Below are 26,459 nucleotides of genomic sequence, written 5' to 3'. Positions count from 1 at the left end.
ATCTGGGTGTGGATTACAGAGGTATGATCAGCTTGAGAGCTTCAACTGTGTACCTAAATATGTAGATATACTTCTGCAAAAAGTTTCCCTTTTTTTTTTTTTTTTTTTTTTGCGGTACGCGGGCCTCTCACTGTTGTGGCCTCTCCCGTCGTGGAGCACAGGCTCCAGACGCGCAGGCTCAGTGGCCATGGCTCACGGGCCTAGCTGCTCCGTGGCATGTGGGATCTTCCCGGACCAGGGCACGAACACGTGTCCCCTGCATTGGCAGGCAGACTCTCAACCACTGCACCACCAGGGAAGCCCAAGTTCCCTTTTTTAAAATGGCCTGTCCTCTGCACGTTTTCATTTATTGACCTAGAGATGGGAACCCAGAATGTAGTGATTTGCTTGATAATGGTGGAGCTGGGAGACAACTCCACTGTGCTAACTCCCTCCACCCAGACAGCCCCTTTAATCCATTTCTAGTACTTCCACACAGCTGCAGGAATTAGTGCTATCAGAGGTGACTGGAGCTGGGGGTTTACGAAGAAGAAAATGAGATCCCACTCTAGGCTGAGCCATGGAGAAGGCAAAGTCATTTATATTTGATGTCAAGGTTGTTTGTGAGATCTTTGTGCAGGGGATGGGAAAGTCCTTCGTTCCATCTGTCTTGGGCAATTGTGGTGGTTGAAATAGTGTCCTCCCAAAATTTATGTCCACTCTGAACGTCGTAGTGTGACCTTATTTGGAAACAGGGTCTTTGCAGGTGTAATTAGTTAAGGATCTTGAGATGAGATCATCCTGGACTTAGGGAGGACCCTAAATCCAATGAAGGGTGTCCTTATAAGAAGAGGAGAGGGAGTTTTGGGACACAGACACAGGGAAGAGGGCCATGTGAAGACAGAGGCGGAGTTTGGAGTGATGCAACTACAAGCCAAGGAATGCCTGAGGCCACCAGGAGCTGGAAGAGGCAAGGAAGGATCCTCCACTAGAGCCTTCAGAAGGAGCACAGCCCTGACAGCAACTTGAGTTTGGACTTCTGGCCTCCAGAACTGTGAGAGAATAAACTTTTGTGGTTTTAAGCCACCTTAGTGGGTGGTGCTCTGTTATGGCTGCCCCAGGAAACTAATACAGCAACAATGATGTGAAGCTTCCCCTCCAAAAGCACATGAGCTGGGTGGTGAGGGAAGTCTTCTAGCCTGTTCTACTCAAAGTGTAGTCCATGGACCAGCAGCATTGGCTTCGCCTGGAGCTCGTTAGAAATACAGAACCTCGGGCCATTGAAGCGTCTGCATTTTAACAAGTTCCCCAGGGGATCCGGGAGCACATCACAGTCTGAAGCAGTGGCCAGGTGTAGAATTTGCATGTGCTCTACCCTCTGCATGTTACAAGCCCCAAAGGAACAGGCCCTACCAGTCCCTGTCTCCCTGGCACAAAGAAGTTGAGTCCAGTGCCTGATGCCTCACAGCCAGGGAGAGATGGGACTCAGCTCTTGATACATTCAACAACTATTTGTAGAATGTCTGCTCATGTCACAACTTGGCTACTCGTGGGAGGTTATGTTAGTTTCCCATTGCTGTAACAAACTGCCGCAAACTGGGTGGCTTAAAACAACAGATCCTTATTCTTTCTCAGTTCTGGAGGCCAGAAGTCTGAAATCAAGGTGTCGGCAGGGCTCTGCTCCCTCCGAAGACAAACACTGTTTAGTGTAGGGAGCAGAAAGCTGAGTAACTTGCATCCTTCACGTTACACACTGTATTTCAATAGGGGAGGACTCTTCCCTACCTCTTCCAGCTTCTGGTGGCTCCAGGTGTCCCTTGGCTTGTGGCTGCATCACTCCAGTCTCTGCCTCTGTCTGCACATGGCCTTCTTCCCTCTGTGTCTCTGGGTCCCAAATCCCCCTCTTCGTTCTCTTATAAGGACACTGGTCATTGGATTTAGGCCCCGCCCAGATAATCCAGGATGATCTCATCTCAAGATCCTTAACTTAATTACATTTGCAAAAGATCCTTTTCCAAAAAAGGTCACATTTACAGGTTCCAGGCATTAGGACACGGATGTATATTTTGGGGTCACCATTCAGCCCACTACAGAGGCACCTGCAGACTCAACTCGCTCTGCTCCAGTCCCGTGCTCTGCCCTGATTCTGCACTCGCAGGAAGGCAGCATGGCCACATGGGTTTTCTCAGTCAGAATGTTTTGGTGGCAAGAATGGCTAGAACCAGACAGCACAGCCCTCCAGGCTCTGTGCCTTCCCCCTGCCAGGGCATGGCCCTGTGGTATGAGGCCAAGACAGCTGTGTCTGCAGCCCTTGTCATTATCACCCTTACTGAGGACCATACCAGGCACGTGGCTGAGAGACCGAGAGGCCACCCCATTCCTTGCAGCCTTTTTGCTTATGATGTCTCCACCCTTATCAGAGCTATCTGGGAAAAAATTTGGAAAAATACACCCTCTTATTTCCCACTCTTTTCAATTCTTTGGGTTGCACCGTCTCAGTGGCGAATGACAGTGGAGGGTGACCCAGTACAGACCCCAGAGATACCTCCCACGAGTCCACACGCCCAGCTCCTCCACCGGGCCTCATAGTACCTTTCCTGTAGCACCAGGGGGCAGCACTGAGATGGACTTGTGTTTCCAGGCAAAGACCCCAGTTCAAATCCTGCCTGTACCACTTACTCATTGGGTAACTGTGGACGAATTAATTCACCTCCCTGAGCTTCAGTCTTCGCTTCTATAAATTGGGAATAATATCAGAGTCTGTCTCATACAGTCATTGGGAGGCTTCAGCGTGCATGGCGCAGAGTGGCACTTGCTAAGTGTTAACTGTTCTTATCATCATCTGTGTGTCCCTAGGACAAGTGAAATTCTCCAAGCCTGGGACTGAGTCATAGTAAACCTGTGTACCCTGAATCCAGTACACAGTAGGCACCTAATAATTGTTTGTTGAATGAATTAGAAATAAGATTCAGACGCAGAAAGTGGGAGAAGAGTTATTTGAATGAAAAGGTACTTTTTTCAACTAGTGCTTCCTGCTTGTCACATGTTTATCTACTCAGATGGCATTTATTGAGTGCCTCCTGTGTGCCCAGCACTCACTAGACACTGGGAGCATAACCATGAGCCTGCCGATACAGACACGGGCCCAGACTTCAGAGAACTTGCATTCTGGTGGCAGAGGTAAACAGATCATCACTCAAGTAACCTGTTGTCTCAAACCCAGGGGAGCGTTTGGGGGTGAGAAGGGGCTTACAGCCCCCATGTGGGAGAGAGCATCATTTCTGGGGTTCACTGTGGACCCACATCTTTCTGAAAATATGTTAACCCACGAGGCCAGAACCGCGGTGCCAGTCAGGGACCGTGAGCGCTCCCAAGATTGGCATGGAACTTCCTGGAAAGTTCCCGTGCTCTCTTGCCCCTCTCCCCAAACGGTCATTCCAAGCCTAGTGCTGACTCCACGTGTCTGATTTCCCAACTCTACTCCCCAGAAATGGAGGGGTGGGGGGGACGTACATCCCCAGCTGTCACCAAGCTAGAGAACGAGGAACCTTAACTGATGGAGACATACCATACGAACAGCCCCTTCAGGGCTCTAATTCATTTTCAAGACATTTAAGAATAACAGAATGTTTTAATGATTTCTTAGGGGAATTAGGAAGACATATTTTTGTTCTCATTAAATTGTATCCTCAGACACAAGAACCAAATGTCAGATGTGTTGCTGGTGCTCGGAGCTTCCCTCTTCGCTGTCCCTGCCACACATGCCTCCCCAGCCCCTCCATAAAAATAACACTCCTGGAAAATTTGCCAGGATGAACACTCTCCTGTTTTTATACTTCTTGACAGGCAAATTATTTGTCGAAATACTTCCCATCCACACCTCCCCCCCGAAGCCACACAAGTCCTGATTCAACATTTTTGTTTTGAGTGACTGCTGCCAACACAAATCTTTGGCAGAGAATGCGATATAGCGTGATTGCTCAGCAAGTATTTTGATAAGTGTGCAGCCTGTATGTCTATAATTATGAAAGAAAACCGTAAATCTTTTGGATATTGTTCACACAGATGTGGCGTGAAGTGAGGAAAAAAAGCAGTAAAACGTGTTAAAAGCATAATTAATGTCATTGTTGTAGAGGATGATTTGATTTAAACCTTTCTGACTCCTGTACCGGTGACGGCTGATTTCTTTATTGCGTTCATAGAGTCACTAGGTACCGACCCAAGTTTCAGAGAGCTAACTTATTAACTGAGTGATTAGGTTAAAAGCAAAAAGAAAAAAATTTAAAGAGAAAACAAGGAAAGAGCAAGTAAGAGGACAGGCAGAGGAACACTGCTGAAGAGATAAGAAGGGAGAGGTGAGTCCCCCCAGTTTTTTTTTTTTTTTTTTTTGCCTTACTTTGTATTTTTTAAAATCTGATGCAGGAGATGGCAACTCTTCACAGGCGTTTCTCTCCCTGCTCCTCCTTTCAGGAGGCAAGGCTGGGCAGCTTAGGTTGATCGAGCTGTAGCATCAGACACAGTGGGGTGGGACCCTCAACTTGGTGGGGGTTTTTTGAGCTGTGTGACCTTGGGCAGGGGCCTGAACCTCTCTGACTCTGGTTTCTGTGTCTTTAGCAGAGGGGTAATAGAACCTGTTCATCAGTCAATGTGAGGATTCTATACCTATACATGAAAGCATTTGGCAGGTTGGATATCAGCAGCCTACTGCAAAGCTGCCATCAGGGTATAAGTTACGTGAGTCACACGCATTGGCTTTGGATTTCATACAGCTCTGTCAGTTATCAAGGAAGTGGGGTGAGAGGTTTAACAGTACAGGGTTACTGAACGTGCAGTAGGACAATACTTTGCAATGTTTAGGATTTTTAAAATTTTCTCCGCAATTATAAAAGTTGTATATGCCTACTGTCAAATTCAGAAAATACGGAAATAGGAGGGGAAAACTACCTACTAGAAAAGCAGTGGCAATATTTTGTTGTTTTCCTATCTGATCTTTTCCCCATGTACTTTTTCAAAATGGTTGTTCATTCTGCATGTACCATTTTCAATCCTGCTTCCTTTCACCCACTACAAGCATCTGTATTTCTCTGTGTGATTACAAATTCTGAGTAACTTTGGTTCCTCTTGTGTAACAGTCTCTTGTGTGGCTGTATTGTAATTTACTGAACCCCATTCCCAGCACTGGGTATTCGGGGTTCTTGGGAATGCAAGGCATATTGGTACTGTACTGTAGTTATAAGAGTGAGAAAGAAAACTTGGGAAGGGGAATGTATTGTAGCCACATATTGAACACAAACCCAGGAAAAGTGGTCAGAAAGAATAAGAATTTTTTTCCCCCTTGTTGATTTATTTTGTACTTCTTTATTAGTTACACTAAATATCTTTTCACATGTTGTGAACCACTCATATTTATTATTTTGTAAATCACTGATTCATGTACCCTTAGCACATTTTTCTATCAGAGAGATCATTTTCTTATTGATTTGTAGATGCTCTTTGTATATTAGAGATACTAACCTTTGTCCTGGTAAATGTGTTTCATATCTTCTCCCCTAGTTTGCCTTTTGTTTCTTAATTTTGTTTACAATGTCTCTTGTATATGATACACGGCACACATTCAAAAAATATTAGCAGAAAGTAGGAAATCTTACCAGACCTTTGCTTTATGGCTTCTGGATTTATTGTCATATTTTTTAAAAAACCCTCTCACCTGAAGGTTGTAGGATTTTTTAAGTACTTTTGTGATCTCAATTTTTAGAAATTTGAATCTTTGAAGCATTTGAAATATATGGTGATGGAAGTAGAAAGTGGGGTTAAGAATTTAACATTGTGTTTGTCCCAAATGACTAGTTCTACTGCCATCTAGTGGATAAGCCACCTTTGCAGATAAAGGCAATACAGATTTTAGTGTAATGAGAGACCCATCGCTGTCTTTGGCTGCCCTCACCTCCTTCCCTTTCTCCCTGTATATGCCTCTGCCCATTTGGTCCTGTTGAGCTCAGGGGAGCACAGAAGGGTAACATAAAAGGTTATTTAACCCATAAAAAAAGGAAAAGTTTAACAGCAGATTTTCCAGAGATGGTACTTAACTTCAAAAGGCATTGTCTCCCCATTTTCTGCCACACCTTTGCCTCTGCCATTTCTTCTGCCAGGAGTGCCCTTTCCCCCCGGCCACCTGTCTGATTTTTACTACTCCTGGCAGCTAAGGGTTGAAAGATGATTAAAGGAAAACATCCAGCATGATGCTGGTACCCAGTGGGTGCTCAATAAACGGCTGCTCCCTTTCAGAAGGGATGACAGGCGTTTCAGCTGTGGCTTTTCATCAGCTCATTCTCTGAGCACCTACCATGTGCTGAGCCCTGTGGGAACCCAAACTTGAGTCCTGCCCTGCCCTCGGAGTCCAGCAGGGGCCACATGACCTGAAGACAGACGGCCAGAACACCCAGCAGAAAAAGGGCTTCAAGGTGGGAAGGCCAGGAGAGGTGCCTCAGGGAGAGCAGCCTTTGAATTTAAACGATGAGCTACCATCCTTGTGGGGCGGTTTCTTGGGTGCTCCCTGTGTGCCAGGCAGTGCGCTCAGCCCCTTACAGAAAGGATTTCACTTATCCCCTCTGTCCCTTGGAGGTAGGTATTGCCATCCTGCCCTGCTGTGTGGCTGAGGCAATGCAGGCTCAGAGAGGTCAAGCCACTTGCCCAAGGTCACACAGCAGAGAGGTAGTGGAGCCTGAATCTTGATCCCTGGCACCAAACCCAGATGCAGGATTAATTTTAAAATTGAAAGGGTTGGGGGACTTCCCTGGACGTCCAATAGTTAAGACTCCATGCTACCAATGCAGGGGGCCCGGGTTCGATCCCTGGTCAGGGAACTAAGATTCCACATGCTGCACAGTGTGGCCAAAAACGAAAAAAAAAAAATTGAAAAGGTTGGAACAAAACCATTAGAGATTTGACATCTAAATACAGTGAAAAACAGCTAAGGGTCTTTGCTGCCAGTAGGTTGAGAGGTTCTAGGGTGAGAGGATGAGCCCTTTGCAGAAATGCAGATGTGTTAGCTGGAGGAAGAACATGACCCTTAACAGACACGTACACCTGGTCCTCCTGGCCCAGGGCTCCAAAGGCTGGTACTTCTGTTGAGGAGAAATTGAGCCACAGAGCTCCAAATTCAGGGGGCAGAGAGATGCCAGGAGGAGCACTAGTGGGACTCTAGGCTGAGGGACCCTCTCAGAGTGGGGCCAGTCCCTGTCCTGCCATCTTGCATCCTGTATCGCACCTGACTTCTTTGATCCTCAGTTTCCCCACTTGTGAAGTATGGATAATGATCTCACCTAATTATCGGCCCATTGGGTGGATTCAGTGGGAATGGAGAACACTTAACATGGTGCCTGGCACAGGGTAGTAGCCCCATGCAATTCATTCAACAAACATTGAACTCCTACTGTTTGATAGGCACTCTACTCGACACCAGGCGCGCAATGTTAGGCAAAACAGACACTGTCCCTGCCTGCCTGGAACTTTCTGTGCAGCTTAGTCTATGGAAACTTTGTTTTTACTACAATGGACACAGGTTTGAGTCCCAGCTCTGCTGCTCCCTGGATGGGTAACCTTGAGTAACTAGCTCTACCTCTCTGAGCCTCCGTTTCCTCCTCTGGAAAAGCACACTTACCTTCTGGTACCTCTGAGAGGATTAAGCAAGGTGAAGAGTATAAAATCCTAAGCTGGTGTCTGGCACACAGTAAATGCTCAGTAGACCCGAGGCTGCCGTTGCTGTTGGTGGTGGTGTTACTGTTACATCACCACCCAGTGCCAAGAAGGAAGACCCTCTTCAGCCCCTCTGTCCGTGCTTAAGCCGGGAGACCCGGAAGCAGCCAGCCCTAGCGACGAAGGGAAGAAAGCATGGCCCCCATTTGCATACAAGGGCTGGGCAGCCATCTGCTATCAAAAAGTTAGGATTAAAGGATCAAAGTTAGGCTCGCTGCCGCCGTCAGTAGCCCGAACCTCCTGCCCACACAGGCGCCCGGAGCCGGGGCCCAGATGGGAGAAGGCTTCTGTCTCAGAGATACTTTGGAGGGACACACGCATACTTCTGCATATATGTGTTTCTAAACAGCCTCTCGGACAGCCTTTGCAGCTCCAGCTTTCCTAAAAAAAGCTCTGAGCACCGCTTTCCTTCAGATGGACACAGTGGGAGGAATGAGACAGCTTTCCCTAGACTCACGACTCTCCCACACAGCCCCATAGACACTTTTTTTAAAAAACACCAACAGCATCAGCTAGTGGTAGAAGATGGAATAGATGATGTTCTATCCATCTCCTCCTACAGAGGCTTTGGAAAGGCTGGTGTGAGATTAAAATATTATAAATCCATTGGCAGTATTCTCTAGGGGTTTAGATCCAATGTAACCAAAATGAATTAGTCATTTTATTAAGCAGTTTATGCATAAAGAGCAAGTTGATGGCTGTAAGACAAAGGCACTCTATTTCCTGACGACGTTCTCCCTCCCCGCCTGCCCATCAGGACCTGCCACCTCGGATGGTTCATATTTGATCTTCCGTGTCTGCCAATGTGCTTAATTAATCCAAAGGATATGTAGTCAAACACTTCTGATTTGGGGTCCCCTGTTTGGGGCTTTTTTATTCAGGTTGGGTCTAAAGCCGTTTGATTCCCGCTGCCACTGCCCTTGTCTATATATTGACAGTGTGTATGTTGCAGGAGTGAAGTGGGGGAAATAAAGTCCCGCTCACAGCTCTGGGCAGCCACGTGTCTCAGCTGAAAGGTTTCCCGTGGAAGCGCTGAGCCCGGCAGAAAGGCAGGCTCCGTGGCTCCAGATGAGGAGCTACAGGGATGTTCTGTCACTTCTCCTGACACTGAGATATGCGGCTTGCCAGACGTTGGAGGTGGACACAGGTCGCTTTGGAGACTGGGGGTCAGCGGGACCCCGCGCTTCCCCAAGTGGGGTCACCTGACATAGGGAGCAGCCTTGGTGTACCTGGCTCAACACAGACTTTGAATACATTGCTCACCAGGTATCACCTTTCTAGTTCCTTCTGGAGAAAGTCTCAGTCAGGTGCTAAAGCATCTTAAATGCCTATGGAACACCTGTGAATCTCTCCTTTTAACCAAGGAAGAGCCGGCCTCAAGCTCAAGGTCTTGAGCAGGCAATGGGGATGTAACTAGAATTTAATAACATCAGTTTCTTGATTTTTCCTTTGTATTTATTTTAATGGTTAAAACCCCTTTTTTATGATACAGAATCCCAATGATCTACTTACAATAGTGAAACAAATATTCCTTTAAAATATATTTAAGTTAAAAACGTCAAATCACGTAAGGACAGATATCAAGTTGGTAATATTTTGGGGGGCAGGTGGATGCAGCTTAAGGTGTGACATGTCACCAGCATTTGACGATTGGGCCACCCTGGGTTCAAATCCAGCTCCGCCTTTTTCAGCAAGTGGCTTCCCTCTGCTGGGCTGCAGTTTTCTCATCTGGAAAATGGGGAGAATAGCAATGTCTCCTGTGGTTGTTTTGATGATTAAATGAGATATAAATATCTGCAAAGTACCTGGCGTATGTCAGGGTGCGGGGGGTGGTGGGGATGAAGAAATGTCAGTTCCCTGGAGCTTTCGTCTCAAGATGCGGGGTGGGCATCTCATCTGCTCTTTACCCCCCAGCTGGATATGGGTGCCCCATCTGCCCCAGAATGAATGTTTGCTAGAGTTGGGAGGATGAAGACCAGAAACTAGTGTTTGAAGAGCCAGAGCCTGCTCTGAACCCAGTCACCACCCACCAGCACCCAGACCAGCCTACAGGGAGGAGAGGTGAGGCTGGCACCAAGAATTACCCAGGCATCGCCAGCCTCTCTGAGCCCCGTGTCCTCATCAGTAAAATGGGTCAGTTGTGAAGATGAAGCTAAGCTGTGTTTCTGGGACAGTAACTCAGGGGGGATTGGTCAGGATGGTGTGCCGGCATGTCTTGGTCTAATGGGAGCTGTTTCTCCTGGTGCTTCCTGGGTCTGGATTATTCTCTCTCAGCCCCCTGCTGGCTTCCTCATTTCCTTCAGGGCTCTGCTCAAATGTCACCTCCCTGACCAGGCTGCCTCAATTAGCACACTGCCCCCAAGCACACACCTCAGGCCACTCTCTCCCCCAACCCTGCTGTTTTTGTTCTCAGCCCCCTTACAGCCGTTGGTTTATTTGTCCATTGTCCATCTCTCCCCTCTAGAATGTCAACCCCAGGAAGGCAGGAATTTCCTCTTATTTACTGCTGTATCTCCAGGGCCCAGAAACTTCCCTAAGTAGATGCTCAGGAAGTATCTAGCAACCGAAGAAATGTATCTGACACATAGCAGGTGCTCAGTGAAAAGGTACTAATGAATAAATGGCTGAATTACAGACTGTATTAGTTTTTTCCTGCTGCTGTAACAAATGACCACTAACTTAGGTGCTTAAAACAAGCAACATTTCTTGAGCACCTACTATGTGAAAGGCCTTGGGAGAAAGGGGTTGCTGAGGAATGAAAGCTAGATGCTCCCAGACCCCTGTGACTGTCAGGTTCTCTGAGAAACCTCCTCCCAACATTTCAAAGATTTGCTGTCATTTCTGTCTCTTTCACTTTGTATTTGTAAGAGCAGCTAGTGACGTTTAGCTGATGCATCAACTAATACAGTTGGACAAAGTAAGCAGGAAGCCCTCGGATATGTCAGCTACCGCAGCTGAGCATTTTACTTATGCGTAACTTGGCAGAATCTTCCAGTCCTCTGAATGCTAATATTTTTTTTTTCTACCTAACTCAATCCCCAGCAATGTAGCTCAGACCTCCGTGGATTTCTCCCAGATGGGGGAGTTGGGAAGAAATGAGTTTACCCAGGTGCCGTAAAGTCTAGGAATTCTGTGGGGAGGAAATAAAGAATGGAATATGCCTGGGGAAGTAAGTGATCATCGTTGCTATGCACTCTTCAGAGCAGGGACCATACTCAACTCACCGCCCTGTTCCTCAGTAGTTGGAGAGGATGAACATACAGGAGGATCAGAGCCCAGCACCTGCTGCTTTGTCTTATGAAGCACACTTGTCTTCCTGGACGACTGGTGAAATGGGTGCAGCAGGAGGGAAGTAGGTTAGGCTTAAGTAAGAACTTCCTTCCTATGAGACTTGGAGTCTAGCAGCTCCTTAGTCCTGCCTTTCTCACAGTTGGTATCCAGCCAGTTGCCATGTATTATGGGTTGAATTGTGTGCCCCCAAAAGATATTTTGAAGTCCTAACCCCTGGTACCTGTGAATGTGACCTTATTTGGAAATAGAGTCTTTGCAGATGTGATGATGGTAAGGGATGGTCCTTAGGGTGAGACCCTAATCCACCATGACTGGTGTCCTTATAAAAAGAGGAGAGAGATACACAGAAAAGAGGGCCAAGTGATGACAGAGGCAGAGATTGAAGTGATGCCACCACAAGCTGAGAAATGCCAAGGATTGCTAGGAGAAAGCGTGGGACAGATCAAGATAGCACAGCTCTGCCAGCACCTTGATTTTGGACTTTGAACCTCCAGAGTACACATGATGTATTAGTTTTCAGAGGCTGCCATGCCAAATTTCCATAAACTGGATGGTTTAAAACAATGGAAATTTATCCTCTCGGTTTTGGAGGCCAGAAGCCCAAAAGTCAAGGTGTTGGCAGTGTTGGTTCCTTGTGGAGGCGCACAGGGAGAATCTGTTCCATTCCTTTCTCCTAGCTTCTGGTGGTGGCCGGCCATCGTTGGCATTCCTTGGCTTGTAGACACATCATTTCAATCTCTGCCTCTGTCTTCACGGGGCCTTCCCTGTGTGTTGTCTCTCTGTGTCCTCCCCTCTTATTGTAAAGACACCAGTCATTGGGATTAGTCAACCCTAATCCAGTCGACCTCATCTTAACTTGATTTCATCTGCAAAGACCCTGTTTCTAAATAAGGTCAGTTTCACAAGTTCTGGATGGACATGAATTTGGGGAAATGCTATTCAGCCTAGAACACCACACCACATCAGTTCTTCCTATCTACCTCTTGTGTCTGAGCACTTCCCCCCAACTCCTCCTACCACCGCCCTGATCCCAGCATCACTGCCTGGACTATTGCAGTAGCCCCTGTCTGGCTCCCTCTACAGCCCATTTTTCTTGCAGCAGCTTGGATGAGCCTTTGAAAAATGCAAATTAGAACATGTCACTTCCTAATGCTCTTAAGATAAGTCCTTTCCCCATCCATATTATCTGACTGGGATGTCAGCTACACATAGACAGGGACACTACTGTGCCCCCCACCGGTAGATGCTCAACAAACTCTTGCTGAGTGAAGCAGGTGCATGGACTCATAGGTCCCCCTGTGAGCTCTGCCCACTTTAGATTCACCACTGGGGAATGTACCAGCACCTCAACATGGGCTCCACACCCACAGACTCCAGAGTCCAGCTGCAGCTCCACAGGAGAGGCACTGTGACTATCCCCACTTTACAGACCAGGAAACTGAGGCTCTGAGAGGCAAAAGAGTAATCACATATTGGTTTGGGTCCTCTGGAAGCATTCACATGCCAAGATGGCACCGGATGTGCAAGAGATTTATTGGGGAAGATGCCCGTGAAGGATGAAAGAGAGGGAGAGGAGGAGACCAGGAGAGCCTTCACTTGGTGATGCTGGTCTAACACCTGGGAAGGGAGAGAGGGAAGGAAGGAGGGTTGGTAGGAGGAACCTCAAACTGCAGTGCAGCTCTGAAAAAGTCTCAGCCAAGCTAAAACTAACAGGAGCCGCAAAGCAGGATGCAATAGTCTGCTCAGGCTGCTATAAGAAAACACCACAAACTAGGTGGCTTAAACAACAGAATTTTCTCTCTTACAGTTCTGGAGGCTGGGAAGTCCAAGATCAAGGTACCAGCAGGGTTGGTTTCTGGTGAGAGCTCTTTTCCTGGCTTGTAGATGGCTGCCTTCTTACTGTGTCCCCACATGGCCTTTCCTTTCTGCACGTGCAGAGGGAGAAAGCTCTAGTGTCTCTTCCTCTTCTTGTAAGGACACCAGTCCTATCAGATTGGGCCCCACTCTTAATGACCTCATTTAACCTTAATTACTTCCTTAAAGCCCTGTCTCCAGATACAGTTGCATCAGGGGTTAATGCTTCAACATATGGGTTTGGGGGAAAACATTTTAGTCTATGATACTAGGTTGCCTTTTCCAGCATCGGCAGGAGTGGCCCAGCCCTACTGTCTCTGTCTTGCTCGGTCATTGGCTGGGAGCAGGCCTGGGGAAACCTGACCTCCAAACCAACACTGCAGTGTATCCAAAGGTGCAGCGCCTGGAGACTGTCACCAACTCCTTGCAGGACGTTCTTTCTTGAAGGCAGAGCTGGGTGGCACATCCCACACTGCCACAAGTCATAAGAATAAGGGTAATGCTCACTTAGACTCTGTTAGGTGCCAGGCACTGTCGCAGGGGCTCAGCGTGCTCATGGAGTCCCTGCACAGCCCTCTACAGTAGGTCCTGTTGTTATCCCTGTTTTACTGAGGAGGAAACTGAGGCTCAGGTGACCTAAGTGACTTTCCCTAAAGTTGTCACAGCCAGGATTTGACCGTCAGCCTCCCAACCTGTCCCTCTCCCCCTTTATCTGAGAGTGGCTTTGGGAATTTGGAGGATTCACAATGTTCAAACCTCAAGTGTCAAGTTCAGCTACGAAGGCGTTTAATAATCACCCTCCCTGAGCATCCCAGCGCCAAGGAATAGGCCCAGGGCCAAAAGCACTCACTTTGGCAGGACCACACCCCTATCTGGTGATAACCAATGTTGATTGAGTGTGTGCCTCAGGGATACTTGTGATAGAAATTTGGAGCCCAGAAAAGTCTGATGCTTTGTCCAAGGGCACACAGCAAGCCTGTGGCAAGGCCAAGAACAGCGCCCTCATTCTCGTGCTTCTGGCCTAGTAATCCCCCACGCCCTGCCTCAAGGCAGCTTAGCCCACTACAAAGAGTCACCAGGCACTCCGGGTTCAAATCCCACCCCTACCACGTCTGAGCTCGGGCGACCTTGGGCACATGGAATCTCCTCTCTGGGCCTTCATTTCCTTGCCTGGAAAATGGAAATAGCAGCATCTACCTTATTGGGCCTCACCTTGGGGAAGTGATTTCACTCCCCCATGCCTCAGTTTGCCCATCTATAGAATGGGAACACAACAGCCCTACTAACAGTGTTGTGGTGAAGACTGTATGAATTCTAATCAATTTAAAGTGCTCCGGCTGTTAGGATTTGGCCACAGCCTGACGTCGGCTGAGTCATCTGAACCTTCCCCGACTTCCTGTCTCAAATTGAGGATCGAGGAGGAAGCACAGTGTGGGAAGAAGAGGCCGAGGCCCAAGGCCCCATCTTGGCCCTATCACCAACTCACTGGCAGACTTCAGGGAAGTCACGGGACCCCATTTTTCCCCAACTGTGCACTGGGGTAGGGGTGTTGGACACTTGACAAATTGTCCCTCCTCAGTGTGACTTTCTAAGCTGGAGCCTTTGAGTCCCTGAGTGGAGCTCAACGCAGGATTACTGGATTCTGAGTCTCCCAGGCACTGATGAGAGTATATGAGGCCTTACCCTGTCCTGAGTCTCCGTGGAGTTTTGCCATGTAGACCGCAGCTCCTAGAACGTCACGGCACGGTGTGCTGCCCCCTCTCAGGGTAGTAACAGCAGCCAACACTTATCAAGCCCTACTGTGCACCCAGCACTGTGCAAATCTCTATACACATTCTCTCATTCAGTCCTTGCAGCCCCATTTTACAGATAAGAAAATGGAGGCTTGGAGAGGTTAACTGTCCAAAGGTCACATGGCCAGTTTAGAGCTGGAGCTGACACCAGCAGTCCTTAAATCATGCTGCCTCTCTCAGTAATCTTTTTCAGTCTTCCCAGTAGTAACTTCTGAGAAGTAGAAACTGTAATATTTTCTGACTTTTTAAGTGGGGAAACTGAGTCTTGAGACCAGCGCTGGACTTCATGTTCTGAGAGTTTAACCACTATGTTCTACCCTGTACTGGCAAATGAAGGCAAAGAGAGCCTTGGAACCCGCTGACCCCGTACTGAGTGTCCACTCGCCACCCACCTCCTCCAGTCTGTCCAGGAGGCCACCTGCGGTCAGCTTCCCCTGGACAAAGAGGCCGAGGCAGCAAGGGGACCGCAGTGCCTCCGCGCACAACGAACGTCAATTTCTGATCCCTGGGAATGGGGTGAATGACTTCCTTTTTCACCCGAGCGTCATCTTTTGGCTTGGACAGGCTCCTAGCCAGCCGGCCCCTGAGCCATGAGCTGGATCTTTCCCTCCTCCCTGGAACCAGAGCTGAGCCCTCTGCAGCCCTCAGCTGCAGCCTCCCGTGTTTATCTAACCTCCCTGACCCCGGCAAGCGCTTGTCGCCTTTTTCTTCCTTTCTCAAAAACCAGGACACAATAGGAAGCGTTTCCCTTAACTTATTAAAAAATCCAGACTTGTAAATTAATTTGTCCGTGTTGTACAAAGGCAGTGCAGATGGACTCATTAGCATGCACACAACAAATAATTATAGATGAATTTTTAGCTGGCCTGCCTAATGCGCTTGCTGGGTTAATTATGTCAATGTATAATTACATCAGCCCGGGGAGACATAATGGCATACCCTGCTGAGCAGCCCCTGCCTAATGACCGGGCATGGGGGAGTGCTGACAGAGGAAAGCCAGCAGCAGCGTTCCTGTGCACCTGCTTACCTCGACACAAACACCCATTGTCTGAGCCTCCCACCACCTAAACAAACAGGCGGGAGAAGAAAATGCAGAGGTGGCCTTGTTCCAGCCGGACCTGAAGGTCCCCAAGTATAGGCTCTGCCCCGTTTCTTCCATCAGAAGATATTTATTGGGTTGGACTGTGGGTCAGGCTTCATTCACCCCACAAGGGGTCCAGTGGAGGAGCAAGAACAGATGCAGTCCCAGCCCTGCCTTGTTGTGGAGTTTGCAGTCCAGCGGGTATTAATTAGGTGCACTTGCAAATCAATGAAAATTGGAAGTACAGTGAGTGCTGTGAAGGAAAAGTGCAGGCAGCTGGGAGAGCTCATACTAGAAGACCGACTGGTCAAGGAAGGCTTCCTGGAAGAATTGGCATTTGAATTGCTAAGATGAGTAAGCATTAACTAGCTGAGAGGGATAGGGGAGGGCAGGGTGTTCCTGGCAGAGGCTCCCTCCCGTACAAAGTCTCTGGGGTGCGTTTGAGGGACTGAGAGAAGAAGGTCAGTGTGGCTTGCACTCAGAAGGGCAGGAATAATAGTGAGGGCTTCCATTTGTCCTGAGCTGACCAAGTGCCAGGCACCGTGTTGAGCACTTTACATGAATCTTCATCACAGGCTCACGAGGTCGGTACTTTTATTGTGAGGCACAGAGAGGTAGCGCCATTTACCAAGGTCACACAGCAATCCTAAGAAGCAAGTATAGATTAGACCAGGACCAGGGACATCTGACTCCAGGGTCCACACCAGCAGAGAGCAATGGCCAAGAAGATGCTGGTGGGAGATCCCAAAGGAGGGACCAGGAAGAGAGAGGGCTCTGGGGCATTAGAAAAAATGTGGACCAGACCAGCCCTCTTGGTCTGAAGCGAGGAGGCCCTGGCTTTCTTGGGACCCCATGAACACCTACCTACCTGCAGCTACTGGGGTCGAAATATCCACACCACTGAGACAGGAAGTCTTTGTGGCATCAGAGAAAGAGACCCAGACTTGAGTCTTTCCTCCGCTCTTCAGCAAGTCACCTGGCTTCTCTGAGCAGTTTCCTCATATGTGAAAACAAGTTAGATCCAGGCCAGCCTCCAGGGGATGCTGGGTGCATCGTGGGAACCTATTCCCAGGGACTGGCTTTGTAACATGGAAGATGCTACACCAAACCTCCTGCCCCAGGTGGGGAGTTGCTGGAAGAAGAGGTGTTGGATTCTAGATCTGAAGGAAGAGGAAGTGCTTGCTAGGTGACAGGGTGGGAGGGGGGACAGAATTGCAGGTGGAAGGACCTGGAGTCCTCAATTTAGCTATTGGGAAATACGGAGACATCTTATATCCAGGTGTATATCTCGCCCCCAGAAAAACTATTATTTGATCGGCCACAAGTGTCACAAATGATGGTGTGTTGGCCCAGATCCATTGAAAAGCACCCCAAGGGTTATATGTGCAAAGATGCTATTACGGAACCTCGGGTGAAGGAAAATAGGGAGGGAGCTAGGAGAGGTGGGGAACTGGGTGAAAGCATCCAGACCACATTATAGCCTAAGGAAGGAAGCACTGGGGAAGGCCACGGGCCGGTCCTCAGCCCTCAGAGCAGTTTTATGTCCCCCAGAAGCAGGTCTACCTCTATCCTTGCTGCCTGCAGGCCTTGTCTGGGAAGTCCCATGAGAAGGCTAGGTTTGAACTGATGGATTTCAGAGTGTGCCTGCTAGGGTCCTTGCTAAGTGATGTTCCCTGTGGTCGGTGGTGTGCAGGACACAATCTCATGGCCACCACAGATGGCATATAGAATCAGGAAAATGAAGTTATTATGATAATTATTATTCCCAGCTGGGCAGGACAGCCACACCCATGGGGATGGCACCTGCTCTCCAGAGCAGGTGCCTGGAGATCTGCTCCCTCATAAAGCAGAAAGTCCACGTTCCTCCCCTAAGCCACCAGAGCGATTCCAGATGGCTCCTATGGATGGTTCTTCCCACCCAAGCTCCCTGGCCCTGTGGCCTCAGCCGGGGCACCCCCTGGCCCCCAGGGCTCCCACCACCCCTGTCCTCCTCTCTCTGTGCAGACCCCGTGCCTGTGTTTGAGGCTTCACGCAGCCCAGACGACAGACTGCAGTCCCCCAGCTTCGACCCCAGCGGGCAGCCGCGGCGAGAGCTCCACAGTTCGTGGAAGAGACACCCTGAGCTCCTCGGCCCCAAAGGTACTGATAAGGTTTTCACAGGATGTCCATAATAAACAAGTGGGCTGTGGATCTTTGGCAGCCAAACTCGGCCACCCTTGTGGGGGAAGGAGGGCAGGGAACTCAACTCTATCATAATTTTAGATGTGGGATGGGTTAAGGTGCACTTCTGCTGAGACAGACCAACCCCAAATCTCAGAGGCTTAATATATTTGAAGGGAGGGGAAGTTGCAGGGGACACTCCACGCAGTCATTCAGGGACCCAGGCTGTGGTAGTCCTGTCATCGTCAATTCTCAACATCCAGAGTCACAGTGAATGTTGACACCCAGCCAACGGGCAGAGGAAGAATGTGGAGGATCACACTGAGGTTGTGGAAGTGGCACACATCACTTTGGCCACATCCCTGCTGCAAAGGAGGCTGGAAAATGTAGTCTGGCTGTGTGCCCAGGAGGAGAGGGAAATAGGATGTAGTGAACACAGCACTGTCTCGGCCCCAAATGAGACAAGTTAAGAAACTAGCAAAGCTAAAAATAATAGTGTTTGGGTGTACGTATGTTGTGATAAAAATGTTTGAAAGCAAGAGAATGGCGAACAAAATTCAGCATGGTGGTTACCTTTGGAAGGTGAGGTAGGAGGTTACCATAGGGAGGAGCAAATAGCAGGTGAAAGCCATTGGTAACCGTCCAAGTTTTGGATGTTCATTGACCTGCAGGCACTGTCATAGGCACTGGGGACACAGCCAGGAACAAAACAGACAAAAATCTCTGCTCTCATCATGCTGACCTTCTAGAGGGAGGGACTGAGTGTCAATAAATGTTAGTAAAATATATAGTATGTCAGTTGGTGAGAAAGACTTTGGGGAAAAAATTGAGCAGAGAATTGGGGGAGTCAGGTGAAGGGATTCTTGTTTAATGAACGAATGAGTAGGATTTACCTCAGAGGTCAGCAAGCTTTTTCTGAAAAGGGCCAGAAAGCAATTATCGCAGGTGTTGCAGGTCATGTAGTTTCTGTCACAACTACTTAACTCTGGGTGAAAGCAGCCATAGATAGTATGTAAATGAGTAGGCATGGCTTTGTTTCAATAATACTTTATTGACAAAACAGGTAGTGGGCCAGATTTGGCACGTAGTGAAGATAAAATTGGCTGAGGCCTGTCAAATGAAAGCATGACACAAAGTCTCTTCTCAGGAAACAACCACTCTCTCACAGTCCCCCATTTCACAACCTCCTCCCTTCCCCCTCCCCACATTACATAGAGAGCACCTGATGTAAGCCTGGCCCTAGGCAGGGTCTTCTGGGGAAGATTTACAGTGACTAAAATAACAGCACTTTGCCAACTCTGGTCCTGCACCTGGAATACGATTCCAACCACATTGCCAAGCCAGGACTTGGCAGTTCTTCAGCCCCTGCTCATATGTACACACCTCTGTGAAGCCTCTGAGGTTCCCCAGCAAAATTGTCACTCCTTCCTCCGAGGTCCCTCTGAGGTTCAAACTTCCTTCTGTAAGAATATATAGTAGTTGTGGAAATTGCCTCTTGAGAGCATTTGCTCTGTGCAGTGTGCCTTTCACACAGCATCTCACTGTCTCCTGGCATCAATCTTCTGAGGTGTCATTGGCCTCATTTTACAGATGAGGAAACTGAGTCACAGAAGCCACAGGTGGCCAAGTGGGGAATCAGAACAGAAGTTTTTGACCTTGGTCCTGGGCCGTGTTTCTCCTTGAGGACACTTGTTATTCTGCATCATGATGGTCAAAACTTGCCTTTTTGTTCACTGTTGTGGCCTAGGCACCTGGAACGTACCCAGTACGTGTGTGCACGTGTGTGTGTGCGTGCATGTGTGTATTATAAGCTGACTGCTGTACTAGCCTCTAGAGTAGAGGGGCTCACTCTACAAACCGCCCACCTCTACACTCACCCTCCTGTGCCAGGATCACAGTAGAAACTTAAAAACTAGGACAGGATTTAACTGAGTCACTTGGACCCAAGGTTGGGAGAACAAATTTTGGAACTCTTGAGCCACTCACCCTCAATGGCTGGCCCCTGAGCAACTCTCTCTCCATAAGTTCGGTGCCAAAGGCACACACTGATCCCCAAATGAACTGCCACAGGGCCTATAAAGATGGACCTGACATGGGCCCTGCCCCAGGGCACCTGCAGGTAAGGGGCGATGACTGAGCATCTGAATGTGTGCCATCAATTTTGGGGAAGGGAAAACAGTGTGGTGGCTCCTCAGTAAGTTAAATCTGGAGTTACCCTGTGACCCAACCATTCCATTCCTAGGGACATACCCTAAAGAATTGAAAACAGGTGCTCAAACAAAACTTGTACACAACTGTTTATAGCAGCACTGTTCACAGTAGCCAAATCGTGGGAATAATCCAAATGTCCATTAATGGATGAAAGGGAAAAAACAAAATATGGCATAACCATGAAATGGAATATTATTCGGCCATAAAAAAGAATGAAGTACTGACACATGGTCCAACCTTGATGAACCTCAAAAACATGCTAAGTGAAACAATCAAGTCACAAAAGGATAGGTGTTATGATTCCAGTGCTGAGATATCCAAAATACACAAATCCGTAGCGACAGAAAGCAGAACAGTGGTTGCCGGGGGCTAGGGAAGGGAGTGGGGAGTGACTGCTTAATGGGGACAGGTTTCCTTTTGGGGTGATGCCAGTGTTCTGGAATTACTGATAATGGTTGCACAGTATTTTGACTATACTACGTATCACTAAATTGTGCACTTTAAAATGGTTAAAATGGTGAATTTTATGTTATGTATATTTTACCATGATTTTTCTTAATCATACAGAAGGCCAAGGAGGCAGGAACAGGTCTGAGAGGGCAAAGGAAGCCTCTGGGTGTGCTGTCTGAGGCCGGCACGATGGAGTTTGACTTTCTTGTGCAGGCACTCGCCAAGGCTCAACCCAGCTGATCGCAGTGACAACAGGTCCTGACAGCTGCGCTCTCTCCAACGCTCAGTTTGGGAAATTGATTCTTCTCCCAGCACTGTTGATCGATCTGGTTTGCAGAAAGCAGCTCTGGCTGTCACGCCACTCTCAGCAATGGGCGGTTTTCCCTCTTTTTCTCCCTCCAGAACAGAGAGAGGGGACGTCGCCGGCTGCGCCCACGCTGACTGAGGGGAGCCGCCTCCCAGGCATTCCCAGCAAAGCCCTCCTGACAGAAACTTTGCTGCAGAGAAATGAGGCAGAGAAACAAAAGTGAGTGGGGGAAGGACAGGCAGGCTCCCACTGCTCCACCTGTCTGGGAGGGGGGACCTGGAAAGTCACCCCTGCCCAGGACCCTTTGGGAATCCAGATGCAGGTTGGAGATGGAGATGCAGGTCTGGGTTCAAGCCACACGTCAGCAGCTCAGTGGCCAGCCCTGGGCAGGTCACATCACCTCACTGAGCCTGTTTCCCCATCTAGAAAATGGGGCTAATGGTGGTATATTAGCCAGGGTCCCCCAGAGGCACAACCAGTAGAATTTTTTTTTTAATTAAGAGTTGTATTTTGGGACTTCCCTGGTGGTCCAGTGGTTAAGATTCCACGCTCCCAATGCAGGGAACCTGGATTCAATCTCTGGTCAGGGAACTAGATCCCACATGCCGCAACTAAGAGCCCACGTGCCGCAGCAAAGACCCAACATAGCCAAATAAATAAATATTTAAAAAAAAAAAGAGTTGTATTTCAAGGACTTAACTCACACGATTGAGGCTGGCCAGTCTGAATTGGTCGAGCCGGCCAGCAGGCTGGAAACTGTCAGGTGGGCGTAAGTGCTGCCATCTTGAGGCAGAATTTCTTCTTCCTCAGTTTTGTTCTTAAGACCTTCAACTGACTGAATGAAGCCCACCTGTGTTATTGCGAATATTTTCCTTCAGTTAACATCAACTGATTGTAGATGTTAACCCCATCTACAGAATGCCTTCACAGCAGTACATGTATTCGTGTATGACTGAATAACTGGGTGCTATAGCCCAGCCAAATGGACGTATTAACACCAACTGTCACAGGCAGTGTCAACTCCTAGTCTGCCGTAAGAATGAAATGAAATGACACCTGTACATGCTTAGCTCAGTGCTCACAGGGAGAAGCACATGTCAGTAAATGCCTTTACGATTGGTGCAGTGGTGATAAAATATGCATTCTTAGGGCCTTTCTAGGACAATTTTATGATGATTGTTACATTTATCCTTTCTGTCATTCACTTATTTTTTCATTCCACATATTTATGCAGCCACCTACTGTGTGCCAGCCACTGTTCTAGGGAACAGCAGTGAACAAAATGGACAAAACTCTCTGCCCTCCTGGAGTTTACTTTCTAGTGAGGAAAACACAAACAAAAACGATAAATAAGTGGTGTGCTACAGGATAAGCATTGTGACGACAGATAAAGCAGAAGAGGAAGAGGATAAGATGGGGGCTGAAGTTTTTTGGTTTTTTATTTTTTTAATTTATTTATTTTATTTATTTTTGGCTGCGTTGGGTCTTTGTTGCTGCGCGCAGGCTTTCTCTAGTTGCGGAGAGCGGGGGCTACTCTTTGTTGCGGTGCGGGGGCTTCTCTTGTTGCGGAACACGGGCTCTAGGCGTGCAGGCTTCAGTAGTTGTGGCACACAGCCTCAGCAGTTGTGGCGCACAGGCTTAGTTGCTCCGCAGCATGTGGGATCTTCCCGGACCAGGGCTCGAACCCATGTACCCTGCATTGGCAGGAGGATTCTTAACCACTGCGCCACCAGGGAAGTCCCCGGGGGCTGAAGTTTTAAATAGAGTGTTGGAGGAGGCCTCACTGAGAAGGTGAGCAAAGCCGTAAGGAGGTGAGGGAGCCTTGCAGGTATATAGGGACAGAGGGAACAATCAGTGCGAAGGCCCTGAGGTAGGAACGTGCCTGATGTGTGAGGGGAGTGTGGCTGGAATGGAGTGAGCGAGGGGGAGGGGGCAGGATAAGATCAAGGTAAACAGGGCTCCTTCCCTAGAGTCACTGAGCCAGCCAAGGTAAGGCTCAGGCTTTGCATAAACCCTCCCCCAGCATAGCTAGGGGTCCTCCTTCTCTGCTGGGATGCTTGCATCACACCCAAGTTAGACCACAGTGGGCTGGGGGGGCTTCCCAAACTCCTGCCACAGAAAAGGGAAAAAAAGTGCCTCTCAAGGGGACAATAATAGTTACCAGTGATACTGAGGGAACTCTGGGTGCTGGGCACCACACTGAACGTGCTTCACAACACTCTCTGAGGCAGACTCCATCAGAAACCCATTTTATACATGAGGAAATTGAGGCCCAGAGAGGCAAGGTCACTGGCTGCTACAGAACCTTAACTGGGCACCAGCTCTAATGGAGGCCACACAGTCAGCAAAACAGCAGGGCAGCCAAGTGCCTGAGTGTCATGTTTAAGGACTCATTAAAAAGACGGAGGTGCAGATTTCACAGGGAGTGGGAGTGGGGACAGGAAGCCAGGATGGGCCGGTCCACACGCCAGGTCTTTTCACAGGGGCCTTCAGGAAGTACAGGCCTTCACTTTGGCAGCCAGACTGGGGGAAGCCGAGGAGAAGATCAAGGTCCTACATTCAGGTGTGTATCTGGCACATGTCCCCTGCCCTCGTGCAGCGCCCCAGCCAGTCAGACCAGGAGGCCCAGGGGGAGTGGGAGGGGGCAGCGACACTGAACACAGGGTCAGGGGTTCTAGAATCAGGACGGCAAGAAAGGAGTTTGGGAAGGGAGAGGAAAGACCTACATTACCCAGCAGGGATCAGAGCCCCAGTCCCGGGGGTCGTACTACTGTGGAGAGAGGGTTTGAGATAGAATTCAATCCGGGGTGGCAAATGCAGTGCCTACAGGGGCCGGGCATGCAGCCAAGCTGGCTGGATTAGGATATGCAATAGGGAAGGGTGGGGTGTGGGTCAAACTGGAGAACCCAGGCTGATCTAAAGAGGTGGCCACTGCTGAGCCCCAGCCAGGCACTGCCCAGTATAGCCAGTCCCTTCCATCTTGCTAGAGAAATCAGAAATCTGGAACTTTATGAGAAATCCCTCATTTGTTGTAATATACATGTATCTGTTGACTTCGTTGCCCCTCCCGTCCCCTCACTTCCAGGGCTGGGCCTCAGGGTGGGTGAGCTCATGCACAGACGACCCCACCCAGGTCCTGGAGTGATCTTAAAGGTGTTAGGGGGCTCATACGCCAGGTCCCGGGACAGACTGCCCCTCCACTTACCTGGGTTCCCTGAGCTTCATAGACTCATAGAGAATCATGTCATCTGCCCTCCCTACCCTGGCTATGCCACAGTCCTCCAGCTAGAAGCCCTTCTAGGGGCAGGAAACTCGCTGCTTGTCACCAGTTCTGAGAGAAAAATCTTTCCTCACTACTCCAAGCTTCATTCTGCCTTCCGGGCCCCAGAGAAGGGGAGCAGGTTCCACTTCCCTGGGGGTGGAGGGCCTTACTCCGGCACTTTAATTTTTCCCAGCGTTGAAGGCCACGCAGACAGAGCTGCTGGAGCTGCGGCGGAAATACGATGAGGAGGCGGCATCCAAGTAAGTGAATGCCATGCTGAGGTGTGCCTCCTGCCTCTGACCCTCCCAGACACGCCTCCTCCCTGTGACCCTCCCAGACACGCCTCCTCCCTCTGACCCTTCACAGACACGCCTCCTCCCTCTGACCTTCACAGACACGCCTCCTCCCTCTGACCCTCACAGACATGCTTCCTCCCTTTGACCTTCCCAGACACGCCTCCTCTCTCTGACCCTCGCAGACACGCCTCCTTCCTCTGACCTTCCGAGACACGCCTCCTCCCTCTGACCTTCCCAGACACGCCTCCTCCCTTTGACCTTCCGAGACACGCCTCCTCCCTCTGACCCTCCCAGCCACGCCTCCTCCCTGTGACCACCCCCCCACACACACACACACACACACGCCTCCTCCCACTGACCTTCCCAGACACGCCTCCTCCCTCTGACCTTCCCAGACACGCCTCCTCCCTCTGACCTTCCCAGACACGCCTCCTACCTCTGACCTTCCCAGACACGCCTCCTTCCTCTGACACTCCCAGACGCGCCTCCTCCCTCTGACCTTCACAGACAAGCCTCCTACCTCTGACCTTCCGAGACACGCCTCCTCCCTCTGACCCTCCCAGACACGCCTCCTCCCTCTGACCTTCCCAGACACGCCTCCTCCCTCTGACCTTCCCAGACACGCCTCCTCCCTCTGACCTTCCCAGACACGCCTCCTCCCTCTGACCTTCCCAGACACGCCTCCTCCCTCAGACCCTCCCAGACACGCCTCCTGCCTCTCACACTCTAGACATGCCTCCTCTTTCTGATATTCTCCCTCGGATTCTACCTGAGACACCCATTTAATTAAGTACTCTCTGCTCCACGCTCGCATAGGCTCACAGCTGTTCAGCATTTATTTGTGGTGCCATCCATGTAGCACAAGCTATAAAGGACATTCTGGGTTTCCAGCTAAGCGGACTCTGCTGGTCATGGGCCTCTGCCTTGCCCCAGCCTCCAGGGGCTGTCCCCACTCCCCAGCTTCACAGTCCAACCCTTAGGGCCAAGTGTCATTAACTTAAATTACTCTGGACTCAACATTTCTTCAGGCTTTAAGATATAACTTAATCCACAAACACTTATTTAGCACCTACTGTTTACCCAGTGCTATGCTGGGTCCCTGGAGGAAACACCAGAACATGGGCCTGTCCTCAGTCAAGGAGAGGAGACAGACACTAGCTGATGTACAGGAATAAAGTCTTTCATTCACAGACACTGTTGAGCACTTACTGTATGCCTGACACTGTTGTGGCCACATGGTAAATGCCATGAAGGGAAAAAACAGAAGCAGCAAGAGAGAATAACATGGAGGGGTGTGTCCTATTATCCAGGTAGTCAGGGAGGACTTCCCTGAGGAGATGACCTTCAGAATGAGATCTCAAAGATGGGAAGGACATGGCCACATGAAGAATGCTTGGAAAGGTGCTCTGGGCAGTGGGAACAGCTTATGCAAAGAAGGCCTTGAACTGGAACATGCGTGTAGCACATGTGTGGCGTTCAGTCACCAAATGCTCCCTGCAGGCCCCTTGTGGCCCCACCCCTTGCTAGGCAAAGGGGCAGCCGAGGTGGATGAGGCCTGTCCCGATCCTTTAGGCACTGTCAACCTAAGGGGGTGGTGAGGCAGCAAAATAAATGAGGGTAGTTGAGGGAGGCCTCCTAGGAGAACACTCTGCAGCTGGGTTTAAAGCTCAGGCCCTGTTCTCTTGAGGAAGGCGTCTAGGTGGAAGGCATAGCAGAGGCAAAGGCTGGAAGGTGTAGCTCTGTGGCACCTTCAGAGAGTGGACCCCTGGGGGAGATGGGAGGCCAGGCTGCCTGGAAGGGGTCCAGTGCTAAGGCCCCATTTTCATTTCCCCCCAGCCTGGATTCTTTCCCCGCCCCCCCCCCCAGCTTGGTTTCTCTCCAGTAGGAAGGATGGAAGGCAGCCTTCTCGAGGCCTCCATTGCAACACCCTTGGGTTGGCAGGGGCTGGGGGGTTTCAGGAATGGCGGGGGCACTGGTGGCTGCCAGAATCCCTTCCTCAGGGCCTCGTCTTTCTGTCTCA

The 26,459-nt window shown here is 49.5% G+C and overlaps 1 protein-coding gene across 2 annotated transcripts in view; it reads left to right on the top strand.

Moving 5' to 3' along the window:
- The window catches only part of CUX2 (cut like homeobox 2), a gene marked incomplete at its 3' end in the record, with an annotated part of 260,924 nt that overhangs the window by 203,398 nt on the left and 31,067 nt on the right, over positions 1–26,459 (top strand). For both annotated transcript variants that reach the window (XM_082853200.1, XM_082853199.1), the window contains 4 exons: positions 17,758–17,892; positions 20,977–21,100; positions 23,365–23,444; positions 24,337–24,403. In XM_082853200.1, coding sequence (XP_082709326.1) covers positions 17,758–17,892; positions 20,977–21,100; positions 23,365–23,444; positions 24,337–24,403 — 406 coding nt within the window. The remainder of the gene's footprint in view (positions 1–17,757; positions 17,893–20,976; positions 21,101–23,364; positions 23,445–24,336; positions 24,404–26,459) is intronic.

This window comes from Leucopleurus acutus (assembly GCF_964270905.1).
Source record: "Leucopleurus acutus genome assembly, chromosome: 13".
Lineage (NCBI taxonomy): Eukaryota > Metazoa > Chordata > Mammalia > Artiodactyla > Delphinidae > Leucopleurus > Leucopleurus acutus.
This window is presented reverse-complemented; position numbering and strand designations above follow the sequence as displayed.